Source organism: Hylobates moloch, unplaced genomic scaffold (assembly GCF_009828535.3).
Source record: "Hylobates moloch isolate HMO894 unplaced genomic scaffold, HMol_V3 SCAFFOLD_3, whole genome shotgun sequence".
Lineage (NCBI taxonomy): Eukaryota > Metazoa > Chordata > Mammalia > Primates > Hylobatidae > Hylobates > Hylobates moloch.
In genome coordinates this window covers 36,976,828-37,002,228 of record NW_026652278.1, presented here as the reverse complement: position 1 = coordinate 37,002,228, position 25,401 = coordinate 36,976,828, and the positions used below count along the sequence as shown (strand labels likewise).

Below are 25,401 nucleotides of genomic sequence, written 5' to 3'. Positions count from 1 at the left end.
TGCCAACTCTAGTGGAACAGCAGTGGATGGCCATCCCCCTGAGCGAGGTTTGTGCTGAGGCTAAGGCCCAGCTCAGTGAGACAAGATGTCTTGATTCACCAACAAAGTCTGATCTGGGAGCAGACAGGCTGTGCTGTACAATGTGTTCCACTGTCCAAGGCAGCCTGGACCACGCTGCAGGGGGAGAGGCAGACCTATGCCACTGAGTTACTGGAGAGAGTTTGCAGAAATAATCAGAAAGAACATCCCAGTGCATTCAAAGACCAATGAACCTGTGCTGGCAATCTTAAGAAAAACTCTGAGGTGGAATTGGCAGAACTTAAGACAGAATGGGTACCTTCCAAATTGTTGGAAAAGATAAGAGCCAACCAAATATATTCCATATTGAAATTTAAAAAAAACTTCACCAAGAACCATCAGCAATGGAAAACCTAAGTAAGATCACAGAAATTAAAGATCAGAGCAGTTGAGGCAGCACTCTCTGATAGATGTTGCCAATTAACAAGACAAGCTGAGGATAAGGATAAAATCCTTTTATAGGAGTTGAACCAATACATGCATTGCAACCAACACCAGATTCTTGGTTTTTTGTTTGTGTTTGTTTTTTTTAAAAGATCGGTAGGAAGGTCACAATCTCCCCAACACAGCCTCCTAGAAATGATGCAGATGTGTGGCTTTTGTGGTGGAAGGAAGCAAAGAATGTTTTGGGTATCTTCTGTAAACTTACTACTGCTTTTGAAAAACATAAATAAATATATCTACAAAAGCCACAAAATTCAGCTTATGAGTTATTTATGTTGTGATTTTCTTTTTTAGAGTTCCTTAGATAACCAGTGTCAAATCTAAAATGATCCTTGCATGGTTTGGGAGTGGTCATTCCAGTGGTCATCAAATTCAAGACGCACAAACCCATCGCTGGTGTGAACTAGGCAAAGAGAGAGCACCTCCAAATCTCCCCCATCCTGGGACTTCATTGTTCAGGTCCACAAAGCTGGGAGGAGCAGAGGCAGCCAGGCTGTGGTTGGGCAAGGAAGGACACAAACCATCTTCATCTGCCCACAGCCCCTGGAGCCATAGTTGGGCTGGTAGCCAATGCTGATGAAATAGCAGACATGAGCCGTGGGTGAGGAAGGTGGTGGCAAGGAAAGAGGGGAGATGTGTCTCCATTCACCATCTCAGTTACATCTCCCACGGCCCTGCGAGGTGGGCATTTTCACTGCATTTTACCCATAACTGAAATGAAGCCTATGAAAGTCTTGCCCCACAACCCAGAGCTGGTGACTAGAGCCAGGATTAGAGTTCTGGCCTGCCCTGGTCTGAATCTTAGGCTTGCAGCTTTGGCCAACTGAGTTCCTTCATATCAAGGGTCCATGTCCGCATGTCCTGATCCAATGCAGCAGTAGGGAACTAAAGAGTTAATTCTGATAACACAGGGCAGAGCATGGAGGCATCTGCAGGGATGACATGTGTGTCCATCCCTGCTGAGTAGTTAAGTCCCAGATGCTGAAACTAGCCACCAACAGACTAATGCCCACACACTGGCTGAGCTCCTGAGACCCTGGACAGCAGGGCCTGTCTTTGCTACAGAATCTGTAATCCCTCTGCCACGTCCCATATAGCACCAAGTCCTCACTAAATTCAAGGAGTGTTTAATAAATACATATTAGTGGGAGGGCAGCAGAAGCACCTGAAGCAAATATGAAACTGCATTTGACGCTTTATTTAGATCATGAGTGTTCTGAACATTTTTTTCCTTCACAATTCAGGATGTAGGCAGTCAATGCATATTTGTGTCAGATAATGACTGTCACCCTAACTAGACAGTAATTTAATCACTCTGTTCCAAAGCTGCTTCAACGGAGAACTAACTAAAATATCTGTGCTCCAAGACTTCAACCCAACAGCCAACCAACTAAACAGCATTTACTAAGATCTCTGAGAGCCCACAATGTGCTAAGCGAAAGGAAAATCCCACAGAATAATAATATGTGGGCCCTGCCCCTACCAGACTTACACACTCTAGCTCGGGAACCAAACTGGAATTCAGGAGATGATTCGATAAATGAGTGTTACCCGTGGGTGTACCGCAAATGAGCTCCACAGGAGTCCAGAGCAAAGAGAAACCACAGGTAACAGAATTTGAGTTGGATGGACTTGGGCGGTGGGATAAAGGAGAGAGACAAAAAAGATACAGATTTTCTCCCAGCCTCTTAAGAATATAACAGCATTTCACAGTATTCATAAGAGCACCCGTAGCTTTCATGATATTCACCCAGTCAGCCCTCAGCATTGTGCGGCTGCTTGACTAGGACTACTTTATGCCCCGACCATCCTCTATTAAATACCAGAGACAGCACAGTCAGGTTCCTGCAGACTGCATGTGCAGCTGTGCGTCATATCTCTTCCACTCAACATCGAGAATGCAAACCCAAACCAACTTGGTTCATTAACATTTGCAGCAAAAATACATAAAATTTCAACATGGATCCCACATGGACCTGCTCTGCCCTGTGAAGGGCAGGATGGATGGAGGTGGGTGTGCCCAGGCTGTGCCTTTGAAAGCCACTGCCTTGAACACTCCTTTTTCCCTCTGCGTTTTAGAAACTGATCTCTTGATCTCTGTTTGATGACTCTGATTAAGATCTCCTCCTTTCAAGGATGAATTGGAGCCTTCTTTGATTTTGCATCCCTAGCACAGAGCCTGGTCCATGGTGGGTGTTTGATAAACAGTGAATTAAGGAGCACATCCATTTGTCCAGGCCCACCCCGTGAATGCCAATCTCACACTTCCAAAAGTCCACTCTGCAGTGATTTTGGGTTGTGTCATCATTACCAGATCAGCACTCCTGACAGTGAATGCCCAACTCTCCTCCAAAATTAGCTGCCCCTTGTAGACTATCATTTCTCTCAGTGACTTCATTCTTCCAGTCACCCACGCTCAAAATCTTATCTTCTTGTCCTGCTTTCTCTATTTTTCCCATTGAATTTCCCTCCTAAATCTCGTACACGTATCTCTTGCTTTCTAATCCCAAGGCCACCATCCATTGAGGCCCTAACCACCCTCATGCCTGCATTAAAGACCTTGTGCACTAACTTCCTCCACAACTCAGGGAAGCATGTAAACACTAGACCCACCCTTCCTTCTCTTCCTGCTCTGTGGAACTCACCACTGCTCTTCCTTCCTCCACGTGAACTGCACATGGAGCCTGCCCATCCCTCTCTGCCATCAGCCCTGTCCCTGCTTTATCCTAAGGCCTGAGCCTGGAGTGGCATCTGGGTAGGCAACAGTTGGGAAGCTAGTTAGGGTGACTTATTCACAGAGCTGGTTTGGAGCAAATCTGATGGGGAGGCATGAAGGGGTTGGGGACAGGAAATTTCCCTTGAAGAAGCCTTGGCAGAGTAAGCACACTCTTTCTCTTCAACGTTATGTTTATGTGCCGGGGGGGGCTATTGCAGATTTAAGGACAAACAACTCACCCACCTGCCCGCAAGCACCTCATGGCATTTTCACTGTTGATTCAACAGGCACTTCAGGGCCTTTTGCTCCTCCCAGCCAATGTCATTCCCCACCCAGGATGAAGACAAGGACTTGCAAAAACACACCACCTGAGCCCTCTATAGTTCGTAAATAGTGATAGTAAAGGGGGTTGGTGATAAGAATCAAAGGGTGAGGATAAGATGTCACAGGAACTTGATACTATCTCAATAAAATATGAGCCCATGGAAATGTGCTATGATATATTCCTCAGAAAATGTTTATAACATGGCTTTCATTTCTTTCTAAAATTAATTTTCTAATTAAAACATAAAAATTACATATATTTATCATGTACACCATGATGTTTAAAAATATGCACACATTAGGCCGGGCGTGGTGGCTCACGCCTATAATCCCAGCAGTTTGGTAGCCCAAGGCAGGTGGATCACTTGAGGTCAGGAGTTCGAGACCAGCCTGGCCGACATGGTGAAATCCCATCTCTACTAAAAATACAAATATTAGCTGGCATTGTGGCACATGCCTGTAGTCCCAGCTACTCAGGAGGCTGAGGCAGGAGAATCACTTCAACCCAGGAGGCAGAGGGTGCAGTGAGCTGAGATCGTGCCACTGCACTCCAGCCTGGGTGATAGAGCAAGACTCTGTCTCAAAAAAAAAAAAAAAAAAGTAAAGAAAGTATGTATGCATCATAAAGTGGCTAGATCTGGCTAATTAACATACGCATTACCCCCACCCCCCATCTTTCACATAGGTAGGATCTACATGTTCTTATCTCTACATCCAACCGACTAAAGAATGAAAGACAGCCCTTTAGCTGGACCATTTCCATAGTTTCTCCAAATGCCGTTTTGGTCACATTGCTGTCCCAGGCAACAGAAGGCCCTCTGAGATAAAATGGGTAAGGCTCTTACCACATCCTGATGTTGAAGGTTCTTCTTTCACTGACTCAATATAACCTTCATAATCATTTTTCCCCACTATCCCACACTCAGGCCACTTCTCAGCTCAAATGCAAACGCATCCTCTGCTTTCCTCTCCCTGTGCCTTGCCCATGGAGTTCCCTCGTCCTGGAATGTCTTTCCCTTTCATCCTTACCAATGCCTCTTAAAATCCAACCTTCTTGGCCGGGTGTGGTGGCTCACACCTGTAATCCCAGTACTTTGGCAGGCCGAGGTGGGCGGATCATGAGGCCAGGAGATCGAGACCATCCTGGCTAACACAGTGAAACCCTGTCTCTACTAAAAATACAAAAAAATATTAGCCGGGCGTGGTGGCGGGCGCCTGTAGTCCCAGCTACTCAGGAGGCCGAGGCAGGAGAATGGCTTGAACCCGGGAGGCAGAGCTTGCAGTGAGCCGAGATCGCACCACTGCACTCCAGCCTGGGCAACAGAGCGAGACTCTGTCTCAAAAAAAAAAACAAAAAAGCCTCCAACCCTCTTAAAATCCAATCCTTTCTTTCAGTGTCATCCTCTCCATGAAGTTTTCAACTGTCCACCCCATTGAAAGCCCTTTCTTATTTTGCAGATTCTATGTACATGCCAGTCCCACAGCAGGCAACTTCCATGCTTAGGAACTGAACTCACCCACTGAGTTCTCCGTCCTCCCTCTACCCCACAATCATGCACCATGTCCTGCTGGTCCTGTCTGCTTTTTACCCCTCCAAAGTGTTCCTCCTTCTCCTTATTCACTGCCCCTGCTCACCGCAGGCCCACAGCACCTCTCCCCTGAAAGAAGGCAGCAGCCACCTGCCCAGGCTCCAGCCTCCAGCCTTGCCTGACATGGCCATTCCAGATGTCAGTGTTCTCCCTTAAATCTAGTAGAATTCTGTTCTCTGTTACTACTGTCCAGGAATCCTAATCTGCCCTTCAGAGCATCTTCAGACAACACTGTTCTTATTTCCGCATAAAAGTCCTTCACATGTTTGAAGGTAATTACCACGTATCTCCTTGGTATTTTCTTCTTTAGGAAGACAGCAAAGTATAGAGGATGAAACTCTGAGTTCAGTGTTGGAGGCCTGGGGCTTTTGATTCTAACCAGTTGAGTATCCTTGGGCAGGTCATTTGTCAATGCTGAGCCTCTGTGCCTCAGTTCCACCCCACCCCAAGTCTCGCTCTGTCACCCAGGCTGGAGAGAAGTGCAGTGGTGCAATCACAGCTCACTGCAGCCTTGATCTCCTGGGCTCAAGTGATCCTCCCACCTCAGCCTCTGGAGTAGCTGGGACTATAGGTGTGCACCACCATGCCCAGCTAATTTTTTATTTTTTTTGTAGAGATGGGATCTGACTATGTTTCCCTGGCTAGTCTTAGATTCCTGGGCTCATGTAATTCACCTTGGCTCCCAAAGTGCTGGAATTATAGGTGTGAACCATTGCGCCCAGCCCAAAAGTCCATAATTAAACACTCCCAGTTCTTTCCTCTATTCCTCAGGCCCAGGCATGTTTCCAGATCGCTCATCTTTGTATTGCTTGATAAGAACAGCAATCTCCTTTTGGGAAAATCTTGACCCCTCCACATTCACTAAGTGGTGTGAATGGCAGCTGCCAAGTTTTTAGAAAGCCCACACTCCAGGCTACCAGAGTGGACCAATCATAGTCTTCTAATCTCCTGGCCACAGTTAATCAGTCTAGAGTAAGGCACCTGACCAATTAGATCCTACCCTGAGATTTTTTAATTTGGGGCCAGAGAGGATAAATATTGCTTCCTCTTTAGGGTTGGAGTTGGAAGACGTGAGGTATGGAAGCTCCTAGGGGCTGTAATTCTTCTTCTTGGAGATGACTCATCAGAGAGAATGACGCCAATATTCGGAGACACAGAAATGAGAAGTGAAGAGGTAACTCCATGGAGTTCAAGTCCTTGGCTCCAGGTATCTCTGAGGACCAACTGCACCCCTTCCCTGCCCATAGCTTGCTTAATTCCTCTTTTTCCCAGGTTGGAGTTCCTTCCTTCCAAGCAAACAAGCACAAAGCAATACATTGGCCTTCCAAAGCAGGCCTCACATGGAGACAGCTGTGGCTTATCTGTACCTCCCCCAAACCCTCAAACTAACTCCCCACTCTCCCTACCTCCTGCAAACAGCAACTCCAGATGGGTAAATGGAGTTTGCGTATAATACAAGAAAGAATGTTATATCTTACTATATGGCCAAGGGAAACTCAAGATGCATCTTAGAGCAATTGTGCCCCTTGCTGATTCATACTGAGCATGTGGTCATCTCAGAACTTGAGCTCTTTTTCATGTACACTGTGGAAGCCAAGCCTTTCCCTTTGCCATGCTATGATTGTACAGTTGGGCTTTATTTTTATTTTTTTCTTGGAGTGGGGAGGTAGTGGGCAAGGCTTGGGACCTAATTGCAATAATTCAACACTTAACTTAGTTAAATGTTATACGTTGGACTGGGGCCAGTGTTCCAGCCCATCAAGATTGTTTTAACTCAGGATTCCATCACTGATGGCAGAATTTCCCAACTGGTCTACCAAATAGAATGAATTACAGATGTGCCAGGATATTCATTCCTTTCATTCTTTGCTTGGTGAAGTGAAGCTTGGGACACTTAACCCATGTTAGTGGCTCCTAACTCTTATCATTTTCTGAGTATTCCTATTTCAAGTTCCCATAGTTATGGTTCCCATTGGGAAGGTAAATGTTTTATAACATAAAATTATTTACTAACAAAAAAATGCTCATTTATGAAATCAGTCCCTACTTAAACATCTCTGCTTGCTTAATCTTGGTGCATGTTTTCATCCATCAAGTCATATTTTTGTCGCTTAGTCTCTCCCAGATTTATGATTTCTCCACAATAAACTATGAATGCAGTGTGATTTGGTTTTACAGGGTAATTCTAGATTTTGCAAAAGAGAAATTTTTTGAAGTTGATGAAAGTGATGTTGGAAAACTTTATCACAAGTAAAGCTGCTGACAGTTAGAGAGGTTACCTACTGGACAGAAGAAAACCCATACAGATGCTTTCCCATAATCAAAATCAAGTAAGATTACATGGTGGTTAAGAGGACGCCTTAAGAAAATTGTAAAAGTCAAATGTGTTGTGAATCATATTTCAATATAGCTGTTTTAAAAAACCAAATGTGAAGGCCGGGCGCGGTGGCTCACGCTTGTAATCCCAGCACTTTGGGAGGTCAAGGCGGGCGGATCACGAGGTCAGACCCCGTCTCTACTAAAAATACAAAAAATTAGCCGGGCGTGGTGGCGGGCGCCTGTAGTCCCAGCTACTCGGAGAGGCTGAGGCAGGAGAATGGCGTGAACGCCTGTAATCCCAGCGCTTTGGGAGGCCAAGGCGGGCGGATCACAAGACCATCCTGGCCAACATGGTGAAACCCCATCTCTACTAAAAATATAAAAATTAGCTGGGCATGGTGGTGCATGCCTGTAATCCCAGCTACTTGGGAGGCTGAGGCAGCAGAATCGCTTGAACCAGGGAGCTGGAGGTTGTAGTGAGCCGAGATCGCCACTGCACTCCAGCTTACTCTGACAGAGCAAGATTCCGTTTCCAAAAAAAGAAAAAAAAGACAGAAATGTTACATTGTTTTAGCATAAAATTATGTCATAAAAGTGTACTCAACCCCTCCTGTACAAAACCTAACAACAATTGATTTAGTCCTTATGGGGTTTTAGAATTAGCCTATAAAAGGGGTATAGCTCAGTGGCAGAGCATTTGACTGCAAAATTAGCCTATAGCTGAAATTATAATCAAAACTGTGTTAATATAATAAACAAACTTATTTTCTTTATGTTTAGTTTTGTTTTTCAAAATAAAATTCCCAATCAAAAATTTATTTTTGTATTTACTATGAAATTTTGACCCAGGCTTAATTGTATCCACCTTAAGTGAGCTTTTCCCAGGATCAGTTGTCTTCAGATTATGAGGGCTTCCTAAACCTGCCTTGTTGCCATTCCTGCCATTGTTGCAGTTTTCATCCATTGCTCCTTGCCCTGTCCACTGTAGAAACATAGAAAAGGTCCTGCACCTCTGCTCTTCCATGTGACAGGCCTTCAAAACTCTAATGATAGTTCTCGTGGCTCCAATAAAACTTCTTTTCTTTACAACAAGTTCACTTCCTTCAACTATTTCTCATCTGACAGAATTTGAAATTCTCACATTCATTCTATTCAATCATTCAACAATTTATCGAGGGCCTGCCATGTCAAGTACTGTTACAGGCCCCAGGAAGACAGCAGTGAGCAATCCCCCCAACTTCCCACCCCACCCTGCTCTTCTGAGGGAGGCTTCCATTCTGTTAAAGGGACAATAAACAAAACGGGCGAATAAATGAATGGATGGCTGGACAGATGGACGGACGGATGGATAACTGGATGGATAGACGGAAAGATGAATAGCTGGATAGATAGACGAGTGGATGGATGGATGGATGGATGGATGGATGGATGGATGGATGGATGATTTGTGTGTGCACTCCTCGGTCAGCCTGCCACTGAAATGTTGAATACTTCTCCAGATAAGCTGACAAATGCAAGGTAGAGGAAGAGCTTCTTCTCTGATGCCAATACTTCTGTTCATAAACCTTCACGTAACACTTTCTTGGAAGTGACATTGCTCTGTTGACTCATGTCTTCAACTAAAGCCACCAGATCTTACATATGCTACTCTTAAAATACATATCCCTTTATCCTGTTCTTGTGCATCTGTTGGACTCTGTGCAGAATTTTATATTGATCCTTATTACTTTGCAATAGACACACATTTAGAATGTAAAATCTGCAAACTGCGGGAACATATTAATATATGCACATCAGCATCACTGCTGTCTACAAACTTAAGAAGCAAAATGTTAATTTTAAAATTGAGTGCTTGAATAAAGCTACTCTAAAAGTTTAGATAGCCCTAATTACTACTCTGAAAAAATGACTGCCCTGCCTGAAAGCCATAGTTAACCTGGGCTCTAGGATACCATTAAATAGCCAAGCAGGTAACATTTGCCATAATTACAAGCTGGGCCTTTTCTTCTCTTTTTCAAGATGGTTGCTCAGGACAGTCATTTTTTTTCTTTAAAGGATGCTGTAAGGACCTATCAAAGAGGCCCCCATGATATCACAGGTCTGCTTTATGATTCAAAGGGAGCATCCTTCATACCTCTGGATACTCCTGGCATTAAGTAATTAATAGTGTAACTGGCTGTTTAGTGTCCCTCTCCTGCTAGGACGCATAAACTTCACAACAGCAGGGGGTGCATCTGACTTTTTCATCAAGTCTCCCCTGGATCTTGCACAGTGCTGCACCCATGGCAGACACTCCATAAACTCAATAAATATTTGATGAATATAAACATAAATTTATAGTCTCATCTGTGCCACTTACTAATATTGGGCAAGTCATCTAACCCCTCTGGGTCCTACTTTGTTCATTTTAAACTAAAGGGATTAGTCCAGATGATCCCAAAGTTTCCTTTTCCCTCCCCCCCCCCCCCCCCCTCCCCCCCCCCCCCCTCCCCCTCCCTTCCCTTCTCTCCCTCCTTTCTTTCTTTCTTTCTTTCTTTATTTTTTTCAGGGTCTCCCTCTGTTGCCTAGGCTGGAGTGCAGTGGCGCTGTCCTAGCTCACTGAAGTCTTGGATTCCTGAGCTCAAGGGATCCTCCCACCTCAGTCTCTCAAGTAGCTGGGACCACAGGCGCATGCCACCACACCTAGATAATTATTTTACTTTATTTTTGTAGAGATAGAGGTCTTGCTATATTGCCCAGGCTGGTCTCAAACTCCTGGGCTCAAGCAATCCTCCAGCCTCAGCCTCCCAAAGTGCTGCACTGGCCCTTTTCTAATGTTCATATTCCATATTTCCATCTTGTTGACTCAATGGCTTCTTGTCTCTGTTTCCCCATCAAAGACTCTAAAGCTAGATTGTTTTGCAGAGTATGGGCAAGTTTTAATCACATGCATACCCTGGACCATGGGAAAGACTAGGGCAAAACACTATTTAAAGGATTTCTATAACCTACAGGGACTCCTAATTCAAAGTGACTACAAAATAAAAATAAATATTTAGGCTGCCAAATAACTATACAGTTATTTCAGCATTACATTTTTCCGGAAAAAAATCTATAACACAAAAATACAATCACAGTCAGAGACCGTTTCTGGCAACAAACCCAAGCTTTGAGCAAGGATATTCAGAAAATATTAGAAAATAAAAGGAAAACCCTGGTTCAGAACAAGTTAACGGGTTGGTTCCGTTTGGAATCCTAAACGCCAGATCCTGCAGCAGAAATGTTTTCCCACATTTCACATGCTCTAAAAGCCGAGTCAACAGCTAGTGCTAATATTATTCTATCTGCTAGTTATGATGAACGTCCTTCTTATCTTATTGCAAGCTTTAACTACAACTACAGCCTCAAACATTAGCTTTACGTTAAAAAGAAACTTATTTTAGTCTAATTTAAAAGTAGAGCATTTTCATTTCATCGTCAGCCTCCCCCGCTATTTCCTGTGTTATCAGATGTTGGAGAGTAAACCAGCAGTCTGTGCAACAGGCAAGTTGGTAGACAAAATAGGCACATTCAACCAGCATTTTCTTACATAAGAATCTAAGATGGGCTGACTTCTTAATGGTGATGGAGAAGATGCACATATTCAGAAGTTATAAACCCAGAAGAAAAAGTACCAAGGAATTCCCAAAATGACTAAGCCAATTCTAGAGGTTTCCTCCAAAACTCTATAGATTGCCTCACTTTTATGCTCTCCTTTTAAAAAAGAAAAGACACAGCCAATTTAATCTCTGCAGAGACAGACCTATATATATCCCAAGGAACAAACAATTCCCATTGTTAACTAGCTCCTAGATTGGCATACTCAATTCTTCTGTGGGACAGGTTGTTGTATCTGGCACATTTTTAACTATGGACACAGAAAAATACATGTGCTGTGTAGGCTCTTGTTTGAACTTGAAGAGTAATTTTCTGTTTAGAAACACCCTATGTTACCGAAGACAAATTTGCTCCATGGAAATGGTTGACAGTCCAAAGGGCATCAAGCCCCTACACAGGATGCTCATGGGAGGGACATCTTTTCTGCAACTGAGACATTCAAAATGGTCCCAAGAGTTAGGAAAATGGATAATAATTCATGAATATACTCACTCCTCCAGTCATCCATCCAACCACCATTTACTAGGCAATTACCACACATAAAACATTGTCAGTAAGAGACCAGTATTGTTTTTCTAAACATAAACAGTGAAAATTTTTAAAGTCCCCAAATTTTTCCCCACAGAACAGGCAATTTTGATCAATTACTGATTTTGTTCATTTTTCTGTGTCTTAGAAAACCAATTGTCCTATTTCAGTCTAAATTTTACCAAACTGTCTGAAATTGAAATTTTTCTGCCCAGAATGAAGACCATATGACAAGCCTATTGTGGTTTCAATAATTTCTCCAATGGGCAGATCAAGAATCATTTAAGGCATTAAATCATCCTCTTTCCTGGGCCATCTCAGACCTACTCTGGGTCATGTGAATGGCTGGTGGAAACCAAATTGAAAAGCTGTGAAAACATCCTGTAATAACAGGGAAATTAACAAACCCATTCTGTAATGCATATTTACCCCCATTTCCTCTGCCCCCATTATCTTTCTATGAACCCACATGCATAAATCTTCATGCAGACCATAGTAAACAGTACATGTAAAATGTTAAATACTTACATTCCTTCATACCCACACAGATAATGGTATAATGTGATATACTCCTAAGACTCAACTTGAGCTAATGTCCATAAACAAAAAGTTATTATTAACACATTTAAAGTTTCGTTTAAAATTCTATTGTGAAGGATAGTTTGTTAGCTGAAATGAATATACTACCATACCTTGATAGGATTTGGAAAAATATTAGATCAAGACCCAGTAACGAAATGCAAGGTATGTAAAATCACACATAGTTGGAATCAAGAAATTTCATGGTTGTAAATGTCTGAGATGTCAACATATTTTCCCTGTAAGCATTTTAAAGAGAACAAAAATAGATCCAGAGTGGCCAAGTGAATTGCCTCAGGTGGCTCAACCAGTTTCTGTAATCTGGAAATACACACCCTTATTCTCTTACTGATTGTCATAAAGATTGTAGTAACCTAAGAAGACATCAGCCTAAATTTGACAAGAGTCAAAATATGACTCAGTGATAAGTAGCTGTTCTCTCTTTACAGGCATTAGCCCACCCCGAGTGAGTGACAGTGCAGTCATTACAGCAATAACACAAACCGATACCACATTGCTTCCACTTATCACGTCACCCTAATGAAGCTAAGGAAAAAGGCCACCAAGTCTGTTCATGCGAACTTAACTTGAAGTGCACCCTACTTCGATTATCTGAGTGCAAGCCCAACATCTTCCTCTAGATTCTATCATTTTTTTCTTCAAAATTCCTAACTAAAAGTAAAACAGCCTGGGTGTGGTGGCTCATGCCTGTCATCACAACACTTTGGGAGGACAAGGGGAGGACTGCTTCAGTCCAGGAGTTCGAGACTAGCCTGGGCAACATAGTGAGATCCTATCTCTACCAAAATAATTTTTTTTTTAATTAACTAGGCATGGTGGTGCACACCTGTGGTCCCAGCTATTCAAGAGGCTGAGATGAGAGGATTGCTTGAGCCTGGAAGGTTGAGGCTTCCGTGAGCTGTGATGGTGTCACTGCACTCTAGCCTGGGCAACAGAGCAAGACCCTGTCTCAAACAAACAACAAAAAGTAACACATGAACATAGAAAAATTAAAACACTGGAGAAATGTCTAAAACAAAAAGTTCAAAATGTCCTCCATTCACCCAAAGGTAACCACTATCAACAGTTTTTTGTGTATCCTTTCAGGAAAAAAAGTAATGCATATACCAACATAAATATATTTCTTTTTAAAATATACCTAAATCACATTATACTATACACACTCTTCTGTATCTTAGTTTTTTTCTTTTTATAAATCCTGGCAGACTTTCCATATCAACACAAAGAGAACTGCCTGGTTCTCTCTGAGGTCTGGATGGTATTCCATTGCATAGATGCAACAATAACCTATTTAACTCGGCCCAAGGCCAAACATTATTTTTTGAAGGGCAGACAAGCACCCTGGTTTGATTCTGTCTTCACAAAGGCTGCCAGGAGCTCCATTTCATTAGTTCTGATGGTAAGCTGTCATTTCGAGGACAGAAACTCTATTGTTAATCAAAGCCAATTTTGTCTCAACTAACACTGTATTTCTGGAGCTTGGGAACACAGCTAAACAGGTGACAAAATACAGAAGGGAACAAAGAAGTGGGGAGTGGGAAGGAAAAACAAGAAAGAAGAGGTCAGAGGCCGGGCGCGGTGGCTCACGCCTGTAATCCCAGCACTTTGGGAGGCCGAGGCGGGCGGATCACGAGGTCAGAAGATCGAGACCATCCTGGCTAACACGGTGAAACCCCGTCTCTACTAAGAATACAAAAAATTAGCCGGGCGTGGTGGTGGGCGCCTGTAGTCCCAGCTACGCAGGAGGCTGAGGCAGGAGAACCTGCAGTGAGCCAGGTCGCCCATGCTCCAGCCTGGTGAAGATCCGTCTCAAAAAAAAAAAAAAAAAGGAAAAAAAGGTCAGAAAGGCTGGACGCTGTGGCTCACGCCTGTAATCCCAGCACTTTGGGAGGCCAAGGCAGATGGATCACCTGAGGTCAGGAGTTTGAGACCAGCCTGGCTAACATGGTGAAACCCCATCTCTATTAAAAATAAAATAAAATAAAATAAAATAAAATAAGCTGGGCGCAGTGGTGCACGCCTGTGATTCCAGCTACTCGGGAGGCTGAGGCAAGAGAATTTCTTGAACCTGGGAGGCAGAGGTTGCAGTGAGCAGAGATCACGCCACTGCACTCCAGCCTGGGTGACAGAGAAAGACTCCATCTCAAAATAAATAAATAAATAAATAAGTAAAATAAATAAAGCAGTGTTATACAACGTTCCAGCACGTTCAATCAATATCTTGGCAGATGCTCATTCAATACCTTTGAAATGACTGAATAAATGAATGAATGAAAAAACTAGAAGAGGTGTACTTTTAACACTTAAAATATTAAAATATTAGGCCAGGCGTGGTGGCTCATGCCTGTAATCCCAGCACTTTGGGAGGCTGAGGTGGGTGGATCACCTGAGGTCGGGAGTTCGAGACCAGCCTGGCCAACATGGAGAAATCCCATCTCCACTAAAAAAAAAAACCACACAAAATTAGCCAGGCGTGGTGGCACATGCCTGTAATCCCAGCTACTTGGGAGGCTGAGACAGGAGAATTGCTTGAACCCAGGAGGTGGAGGTTGCAGTGAGCCGAGATGGTGCCACTGCACTCCAGCCTGGGAAACAAGGGCAAAACTCTGTCTCAAAAAAAAAAAAAAATTTAAAATATTAACTGATACATGGCTCCTATTCTCTGAAAAGTAAACATTCTTTTTGAGCTTCACTGTCCAATATGGTAGTCACTGGCTACATATGGCTACTGAACATTCAAGTTCTGTGTTGTCTACAAAACACATACTAAATTTCAAATATAAAAGAAAGATGTAAAATATCTCAATAATTGTTATATTGCTTATATATCAATTAGAGAATATTTTAGATATATTATTACATAAACTGTATCATTAAAATTAATTTTACTTGTTTCTTCTTACTTTTTTTAAATTACTGCAGCTGCTAAAAAATTTTAAATTTCACATATGGCCCACATTATACATTTTTTGGATAGCGCTGGTTTTGAATGTAGATGCCATCACAGCAGTGACTGTGTCTTTCCTGCTCTAAATCAGCACCCAACACAGGGTCTTGAGAATATAATAGATGCTCAATAAATAACCATCAGATGAACAGTTGGCTCTGATATCTACATAAGGCAATAACCAGGCCTTGGACTACAAGACAGGAGGCCCTCAACCCTGATCCTAGCCCTAATGGAAAAGCAGATGTGTATCTTTGGGCAAGTCACTGAACCTGCCTGGGCCTTGTTTTTGTCATCTTTAAAACAGAAATAACATTAACATCTGCCTTATAGGGAAGCTGCACAAGCCAAATGAAATAATGTTGATAAAAGGGTTTTGAAAGAGGGTAACGCAGATGTCAGGTCTCTCCTGAATTCTACTATTCTCTTCTAGTAATAGTTCCAGGAGAAGTGAGATGCAAAAAATACTGAAACAACAGGGTAAGAAATTGACCGACAAAATTCCTACATCTGATGTTTCCATTCTGGCATACATTAGAAAACTCAGACAGAGACAGGTGCAAACTTGAAATTCTCACACGAGCGGAAATTTCAGCATTCATCACTCCCTTTTCCCCATGGCTCACCAAACACAGTTGACATAGGGACTTGCAGACACTTCTTTGAGGGACCATGAAAGTGTAACGCGAACAGGAGAAGGCCCTCTCTGGGTGGCCGCCGAAGCAGCAGGAGAGGCCGAGTTTACCACCCCACCAAGAGCTCTCGGCTTTGCAGGAAAACTGTAATCCTGGGCGACTCTGAAGGCTCAAGGGAAAATTTCCATGGGCACAAAATCTATTGTAGGCATTAGTCCTCGTTAACTATTCCAGGAGCAGCAGGCAGTGACCCACAGTCAGGAGTGTGAACAGCCCCTGATTCTGCAAGGCAGTTAGGGTATCAGGCAGGGGAAACCCCAGGTGACTCTTGGACAGGCTGTAGCTTTTTAGTGACATTGGAAGGATTTCACCATCCCAGCTGGGTATCTTCTTCCCCAAATCAAAAAGATCATTTCAAAAAGGAAGAGAAAAAGAAAGCGTCCTTCAGCAGGGGGTATTTAAGGAGGATCCTGGAGGAGGCAATTGCAGAGTGGCTTAACCCACAGCAGAGAAAGAGCAAACCCAACAGCCCACAGCCACCAGGCAGCAGGACAGCAGCACCACAATCATTGCTTTCAAGAGATCCAAGCCTAGATTTTCCCCTTAGTCCTGCAAGGTGCCCCATAAGCCCCAGAAGTCGTCCATGACTTACCATCTGCGAGGCCACCACACCAAGCACAGCGCAGCAACTTCCCCTTTGTTCAGAGGGTCTGACTCCCTTCTCTTCTCTCAGGGCTGCTGCCTGTGACGTGCCAAGGCCAAGCTCTGAGCCCCTTGGGACTACTGAGTCATGACCTGCCCATAACAGCCCATAATAGCCTGTAACAGACCACAGGGCCTGAGCTATCACGGGCTCCTGTGACCCAAAAACCAAAAGACAAGACACCAGGCATGGAGCAAAGCTCAAAGCTGGGCTGCAGAACAGAACCAACTTGAAGGTTTTTTGAAATTCATATTCCCAGGACAAACCTCTAGAGATTCCTATTCAGTAGGTCTGGGGTGCGGCCCAGGTATCCACATTTTAAACATAGTGCAGGGAAATTGCCAATGCTCAGCCTGACTTGGAAATTTATGGCCTGGAGCACTCAGGGAAGCGTCATTTTCTCTGATCCTTTCTCTTTTTTGAGCATTCTTCATTCTTTGTCTCAGTGTGGAAGAGGAGGGTGGAGAGGGAAGACTTAGGGGAGAAACAAGGCCAAGTGTAAGCTTTCTAGGCCCAAAGGCCCTGTGTTCCAAAGTGAGTTCCAGTGCTTACCCCAATCATTTAACCTCTCTGAACCTTAGTTTTCTCATCTGCAAAATGGCGCTGAAACCATCTGTGCACTCGGGGTTGTGGGAGGAATAAATACATGTAAAACACCCGATGCATTACACAGGGTAACTGTCATAAAAAGCATTCATCTTCTTATGAACTGTTTCCCTGAGGGGAGGAGGGTACACGTTCTCCATACGACTATCTTTGCAAAAGAAACTGCAAATGTAAACAACAGACTGAACCAAGCATAAAGGGAATAAAATAAAATAAATAGCAGTAAGGAAGGCGGTAGATTCAGGTTGCATGGGGGAGGGTGGGGAGATGCTGAGAGCAGGCTTGCAACCCTGTCTCTGGTGGCTCTATAGCAGTATGATCCAGAGGAAATTAACAGAGATTCACAAAGATTTAGGCATGAAGCTATATGAACATTTATTGCCATATTATTTATAAAAGGGGAAAAATTAGAACTTACAGGGGTTTTTTTCTTCTTTAACATTATGATGAACACAAATTATTTCAGAAAAAAGTTTCTTTTTAAATTAAAAAAAGTTACACAATGGAATATTTTTCAGCTGTAAGAAAGAAGAAAATCTTGCCATTTGTGACAATGTGGATGAACCTGGAGGACATTATGCAAAGTGAAATAACCCAGATACAGGAAGGCAAACACAGTATGATCTCACTTATATGTGGAATCCAAAAAAGTTGAACTCATAGAAGCAGAGAATACAACGGTGTTTACCAGGGACAGGGGTAAAGAGGGGGACTTGGGGAGATGCTGGTCAAAGAGTTGAACTTTCAGTTTTAAGATGAATAAACTCAGACGCAGTGGCTCATGCCTGTAATCCCAGCAGTCTGGGAGGCCGAGGCGGGAGGATCATGAGGTCAAGACATCGAGACCATCCTGGCCAACATGGTGAAACCCCAACTCTACTAAAAATACAAAAATTAGCTGGGCGTGTTGGCACGTGCCTGTAGTCCCAGCTACTCAGGAGGCTGAGGCAGGAGAATCGCTTGAACCCTGGAGGCGGAGGTTGCAGTGAGCCGAGATCACGCCACTGCACTCCAGCTTGATGACAGAGCGAGACTCCGTCTCAAAAAAAAAAAAAAAAAGAATAAACTCTGAGAATCTAATGTACAGCATGGTGATTATAGTTAATAATACCACATTTTTTACTTGAAATTTGCTAAGACTAGACTTTAAGTGTTCTCACCACACACACACACACACACACACACACACACAATGGTAACTATGTGTGCTGATGTATGTGTTAATTAATTTGATTGTGATAATCATTTCACAAAGTATAGGTATAAAAAAATCACTTTGTACACCTTGAATATATACAATTTTTTGAATATATACAATTTTTATTTGTCAAGTATACCTCAATAAAACTAGAAAACATTAATTAATTAGTTAATTAACTTAGGAAAACATTTTGGAATCCATTTGATTAGCTGAAAGCATTTTTAAATATTCCTTTATTTTTCTTTTTCTTTGAGACAGGGTCTCGCTCTGTCTCCCAGGCTGGAGTGCAGTGCCGCAATCACAACTCACTACAGCCTCAACTTCCAGGGCTCGAGCAATCTTCCCACCACAGCCTCTCCAGTAGCTGGGATCACAAGCACATGCCACCACGTCCAGCTAATTTTTGTATTTTTTGTAGAGACAGGGTTTCCGCCACATTGCCCAGGCTGGTCTTGAACTCCTGGCCTCAAGCAATCTGTTCCCCGCAGTCTCCCAAACTGTTAGAATTACAGTTGTGAGCCACTGCACCCAGCCCTTATTTTTTCTTTTAAACTGTAGTTTAATATTCAGACTAGAACATTAATATCAACAAAGGCAGGCCAAATGTAGATATATAGACATATCCCTCTAAATTTTTCCCATGGAAATCAAAGGCAAAATATATGATACTTGTGGGTACCATGAGTGCTTCTGAAACACAATGGGAATGGAGAGGGAGGGGCGAGGCAAAGAGAAAATAATGCATATAAAGAAGCAGACAAGATCTCCACTGTAATACTATTAATAAATAATATCGGGAGAATTCGGTTTAATGCTTCCCTCCACCCTCAACACACACACACACACACACACACACACCACACGAATGAGAACTTTTGCAAAAACACTCAATATTACCCACAGAGTCCTTTCCCACACAGTCTAACAGAATCTATTTTTATATTCCATTGAGATTTGAAGTAAAGAATAGAGCCCCAGTAAAAAGAGGAAATAATTTCTGTGCTGTATCTGGGGTTTTCTCACTTCCTTATTTTAAAATAATCTTCCAACAAGTCCAAAAAGTCAGATCAATAGTCCAGTCTTCTATGCACAGGTATATATCACTGCAGACATTTTGGAACTAAACTGAATCAGTTAAAAAGGTTCTCGGTAATTTGCCATCTTCTTAGAAAACTTATAATGATATATTACAGTGCTGGAGGCTGAAAGAAACCTTCTAAATTATCTGGTCCAACCCCATCATTTTGCAGATGAAGAACTTGGGAAATAAACTGGCTGATCCAACACACTGAAGACTAATTAAAACATCTGCTTAATTTTAAGGTGGCTGACAAATTTGGAGAGTGGGGTGGGAAATAAAACCTCCAAAACATATTTTAGTAGTAATTTTGATCAAGGGGCTTATTAAATGAAGAAAGAGTAAAGATTGTGATCTCAGTAGCACCCCATCCCAACATCTAGAAACCTGGAGATTGAAAACTGCCAGAGTGAACGCACCGAATCTATGAGCAGGGGCAAAGGAAGAGAATGCAGGAGCTCTACCCTGAAGTCTGATGGCCTAAGCACCAAATACTGGCCTAATTTTATACCTAACTGATGGGTGTCCAGGAGCTGCCCTGATGTGATGGTGCCTCCATTTCCAGAGAAGTGGAGATTAGAGAAAATACTTCCCATGAGATGGAAGTACGTGACCATTGACCTGACAAAAGAAAAGTGGCTTAGACCCCTTGGTTGTACTCAGTGGTACCTGGACCAGCAGCATCAACATCACCTGTGAGCTTGTTAGAAATGCAGAATCTGGCCGGGTGTGGTGGCTCACTCCTGTAATCCCAACACTTTGTGAGGCTGAGGCAGGCAGATCACTTGAGGTCAGGAGTTCAAGACCAGCCTGGCCAACATGGTGAAACCCCATCACTACTAAAAATACAAAAATCAGCCAGGCATGGTGGTGCATGCCTGTAATTCCATCTACTTGGGAGGCTGAGGCAGAAGAACTGCTTGAACCCAGGGAGGCAGAGGTTGCAGTGAGCCGAGATTGCGCCACTGTATTCCAGCCTGGGTGACAGAGCGAGACTCTATCTCAAAAAAAAAAAAAAAAGAAAGAAAGAAAAAAGAAAAAAAAAGAAATGCAGAATCTTGGCCCCACCCAAGGAGTCAGCATATGCATATTTACAAGATCCCCAGGTCCTTCTGTGCACATTAAAATTTGAGAAGCATTGTTTAGCTAGCACAGCAGCAAAAGAAAGTATAATTGACTACCTGTAATCTAAGTTTCAAGAATAAAATAACCTCCTCTACTCTATTACCCACTCCACTCTCTTTGATCTTTAAGCTTTACTTTAAACTTTAAATGGTCTAAAATTTAGCCTAAATTTTAAATGGGCTTAGTGAATATCTCATTAAATAGTCCTTTTTATCAAAAGGTATCTCAAAGTTAAGAAAAATATACATATAGACATGTAAATATTCTGGGACTTTTACCATTTTAAAGGGTTACATAAATTACAAAGTGAGGTATTTTTCATGCTATTTACTGCTGGGGTCTGAGTAGGAACATGACCAGTATTTCTTCAGTTGGGAGTCAAAAACCTCAGGTCTACCAGGTGAAGGAGGAAAACTGAATTCAGAAGAGAAATGTGTTCCTGGTGAAAAGAGGAACTTCTTGTAAGGGAATGTTATGATCAAAAGGCTGTAAAGGTCACATGGCCCAACCCTGGTCCCAAAGCTAAATCCCTTTACAGCACATCTGCAGTATCTGCTCTTACTCCTGGAGATGTGGTGCTTACCACCTTCAAAGGCAACCCATTCCACCTTCACACAGCTCTAATAATTAGAAAGTTTTTCCTAAAATGTGTCTCCCTGTAGTTTCAATAGCCCTACAATCAATAACTCCACAATTATTGTCTCTACTATTAATTCATCCCCATTATCAATTTTCCATTGCATTTCTTTTTTTTTTTTTTTTTTTTTTTGAGACAAGGTGTCACTCTGTTGATCCCCAGGCTGGAGTGCAGTGGCTCAGTCACAGCTCACTGCAGCCTCAACCTCCCAGGCTCAGGTGATGCTCCCACCTCAGCCTCCCAAGTAGCTAGGACAACAGGTGCACGCCACAATGCCCAGCTAATTTTTGTATTTTTTGTAGAGACGAGGTTTTGCCATGTTATCCAGACTGGTCTCAAACTTCGAAGCAGAAATCCTTCTGCTCCAGCCTCCCAAAGTGCTGGGATTACAGGCACAAGCCACTATGCCCAGCCAATTTTTTTTTTTTTTTTTTTTTTTTTTTTTTGAGACAGAGTCTCGATCTGTCACTCAGGCTGGAGTGCAGTGGTGCAATCTCAGCTCACTGCAAGCTCCGCCTCCCGGATTCACGCCATTCTCCTGCCTCAGCCTCTCGAGTAGCTGGCACTACAGGCGCCCACCACCTTGCCCGGCTAATGTTTTGTATTTTTAGGAGAGATGGGGTTTCACCGTGTTAGCCAGGATGGTCTCAATCTCCTGACCTCGTGATCCACCCGCCTCGGACTCCCAAAGTGCTAGGATTACAGGCGTGAGCCGCCGCTCCCGGCCATGCCCAGCCAATTTCTTATTGGGATTTTTTTTTTAACAGCAAAAGTCAAAGAAACAAGTTTCATGTATTTATTTCTCATGGGACTGGGCAGCTGGTGGTAGTAACGTATATGAAAATATTAGCTTTTGCTTTTATTTTGAGGTACCTTAGGAAAACCTCATGTATGCAAGAGAAGTATTTTAAAAAAAGATGGGTTATCACAAGTTATAGGGAATGTACCTAAGGACACAATTATCCCAGAAATGTAGTGTAGGGAGAGTACTGTCTTTAGACACTGTTCTAGCCCTAAGCTTCCTGGGAGTCAAAGCAGGTATGAAATGGGGCAAGAAGGTCATACTTCAAAAATATTTAAGATTTTCTGGCCTAAGTGAATCACAGATTTTTGGCCTTGGGAAGTGTCTTACATCAAGTCTAAATCTGCCACTTACAGAAAAGGAAACTGGAACTCAAAGAGGCAAAATGACTTGCTCAGTACTAGGCATCTGGTTAGCAGCAGAGCCAGGTAACGCAGTGTCCCTAACCCTGGTCAATGCTCTTTTTTCTACACTGCCAGACTCTGAGTATCAGGTTTGTTAAGAAAGTTTGTCCAGCAAAAAAAATCAGGAATATGGCATCAGAGTCAAGGCCAACCAAGGGCCATGGCTACGGAAAACCCAAAAAGCAAACCCAAGCCATCCTAGCACCGACAGAGATCTTGAATCCCCAAATTCACAAACCTAATACCAGATAAGAAAGTTATATTGAGGCAGCCGGGCACGATGGCTCACGCCTGTAATCCCAGCACTTTGGGAGGCCAAGACGGGCAGATCACGAGGTCAGGAGATCGAGACCATCCTAGCTAACACAGTGAAACTCCGTTTCTACTAAAAATACAAAAAAAAAAAAAAAAATAGCCGGGCATGGTGGCGGGTGCCTGTAGTCCCAGCTATTCAGGAGGCTGAGGCAGGAGAATGGCGTGAACCTGGGAGGCGGAGCTTGCAGTGAGCTGAGATTGTGCCACTGCACTCCAGCCTGGGCGACAGAGCGAGACTCCGTCTCAAAAAAAAAAAACAAAGAAAGTTATATTGAGGCTATAAGCCTTCCTTCCTCCTCTTCTCTTTCTTATAATTCCATTTGTCCCTATATCCATTGATTCTGAACTGCAAAGATATCCCACTAAGCAGCTTATTTTAATCTCCCGTTAAAGTAATCTCTTTCTGATGAGAAGTTCCTGCTCTTAGAACACGAGCACCCTGTAAATGAGTTCATTCTTTCCGAGACACTTGAAGCTAAAGGCTCATAGCATACTGAACTACAGTCTTTGGTAAAAAGTGAAATATTAGAAGAGATCAATTTATCCAGGCATTGAATCACTGGACACATCCAAACAATATTAAAATAATCCTTTTTACTATCTACTTCAAAAAATAACACTACTGGTTTTTTTGTTGTTGTTTTTTTGAGATGGAGTCTCGCTCTGTCGCCCAGGCTGGAGTGCAGTGGCACAATTTCGGCTCACTGCAACCTCCGCTTCCCGGGCTCAAGTGATTCTTCTGCCTCAGCCTCCCAAGTAGCTGGGATTACAGGCATGCACCACCACGACCAGCTAATTTTTGTATTTTTTTAGTAGAGATGGAGTTTCACCATATTGGCCAGGCTGGTCTCTAACTCCTGACCTCATGATCCACCTGCCTCAGCCTCCCAAAGTGCTGGGATTACAGGTTTGCACCACCGCACCCAGCCACACTACTGTAATATTTTAAAGAACAATCTGTTACAGCATACAGTGTGAGATGCCCAGTCAGTGGCAATACATCCATGGTGGGTTCCAGGGGCTGGCCTGAGAGATCCTAATGGACCGATGCAATGACATAAGATCATCCACAGAAACAACCAGTTGTGTTTCAGTTTTTTGTAAGTTTGGGCAGATCACAATTCCTTCAAACTAATGAAAGGCAATCATGCAAAAATGAATTATATGCTTTTTCTATCATTGTCTTTCTAATGTAACGATAAGCAAATCCTAGAAAAAGTACTAATCCAGGTCCTGACATTTCAGGTGAGACATGTGTTACATTCACAGTAGTGATTTATGTTACAAAATGAGAAGGAATCTTACTTTGTTAAAAGACGTGGTCATTGCCGGGCGCGGTGGCTCACGCCTGTAATCCCAGCACTTTGGGAGGCCGAGGCGGGTGGATCACGAGGTCAGGAGATCGAGACCACGGTGAAACCCCGTCTCTACTAAAAATACAAAAAATTAGCCGGGCGCAGTGGCGGGCGCCTGTAGTCCCAGCTACTCCGGAGGCTGAGGCAGGAGAATGGCGTGAACCCGGAAGGCGGAGCTTGCAGTGAGCCAAGATCGCGCCACTGCACTCCAGCCTGGGCGACAGAGCGAGACTCCGTCTCAAAAAATAAAAATAAAAAATAAATAAATAAAAGATGTGGTCATATTTATTTGTTTAGAGTAGCCAATTCCTGGGATAAAAGCACCTAGGAAGTTACGTTACCTTTTTAAGGTCACTGAAAATTAGTAAATTCTTGATTTCATTTATCAGATGGCATAGGGGTGGGTGAGACAAATTAACGCCCAAGTCACACCAGGGATAACTGAGGCACAGTTAAATCAGGACCATAACTTTCCAGGCTTCTTTGCTGGCATCAGGTATATAAGATCTCATGTGGCAAGAGAACAGAATATAAACGCATAGCCCATTCATAGCCCACAGTGAGGCAAAAATAGAAAACAAAAAGAGGCCGGGCGTGGTGGCTCATGCCTGTTATCCCAGCACTTTGGGAGGCCGAGGCAGGTGGATCACCTGAGGTCAGGAGTTTGAGATCAGCCTCACCAACATGGTAAAATCCCGTCTCTACTAAAAATACACAAATTAGCCGGGTGTGGTGGTGGGCACCTATAATCCCAGCTACTCAGGAGGCTGAGGCAGGAGAATCACTTGAATCAGGGAGGTGGAGGTTGCAGTGAGCCGAGATCATGCCACTGCACTCCAGCCTGGATGTCAGAGCAAGGCTCTGTCTCAAAAAAAAGCAAAAAGAAAGCAAAAAGAGGAAGAAAAGCTGTGATTGTGTGTCCATCCCAGAGCATGTCTTCTGTTACTGTTAATCAGAGTGTGTGTCACACTTCCTGGGGCCACTGAAGTCACTAACCCCGGCAGAAAGGATCGGAATTTTCCTACTCTAAAAGGAGAAATGGCAGAATATAGAAGCTAGGCTGGTGGGAAATAGAGAAGAGGGCTATTTCTCTATAAACATGTTATCAAAAAAAACAATGCCTTGGCTGGGCACAGTGGCTCATGCCTGTAGGCCCAGCACTTTGGGAGGCTGAGGTGGGTGGATCATTTGATATCAGGAGTTCAAGATCAGCCTGACCAACATGATAAAACCCTGTCTCTATTATAAATACAAAAAAATCAGCCAGGCATGGTGGCACACACCTGTAATCCCAGCTACTCGGCAGGCTAAGGCAGGAGAATCGTTTGAACCTGGAGGCAGAGGTTGCAGTCCACTGAG

The 25,401-nt window shown here is 43.2% G+C and overlaps 1 protein-coding gene across 3 annotated transcripts in view; it reads right to left on the bottom strand.

Moving 5' to 3' along the window:
• Positions 1–25,401, bottom strand: part of PIK3AP1 (phosphoinositide-3-kinase adaptor protein 1) — a 133,541-nt gene that overhangs the window by 96,639 nt on the left and 11,501 nt on the right. Inside the window, exon 1 of one of the 3 annotated variants that reach the window (XM_032135518.2) lies at positions 15,808–16,355. The exons of the other annotated variants lie outside the window; for them this stretch is intronic. Coding sequence (XP_031991409.1) covers positions 15,808–15,823 — 16 coding nt within the window. The 5' untranslated portion in view covers positions 15,824–16,355. Of the gene's footprint in view, positions 1–15,807; positions 16,356–25,401 lie in introns of those variants that run through there. 3 annotated transcript variants of the gene reach the window in all.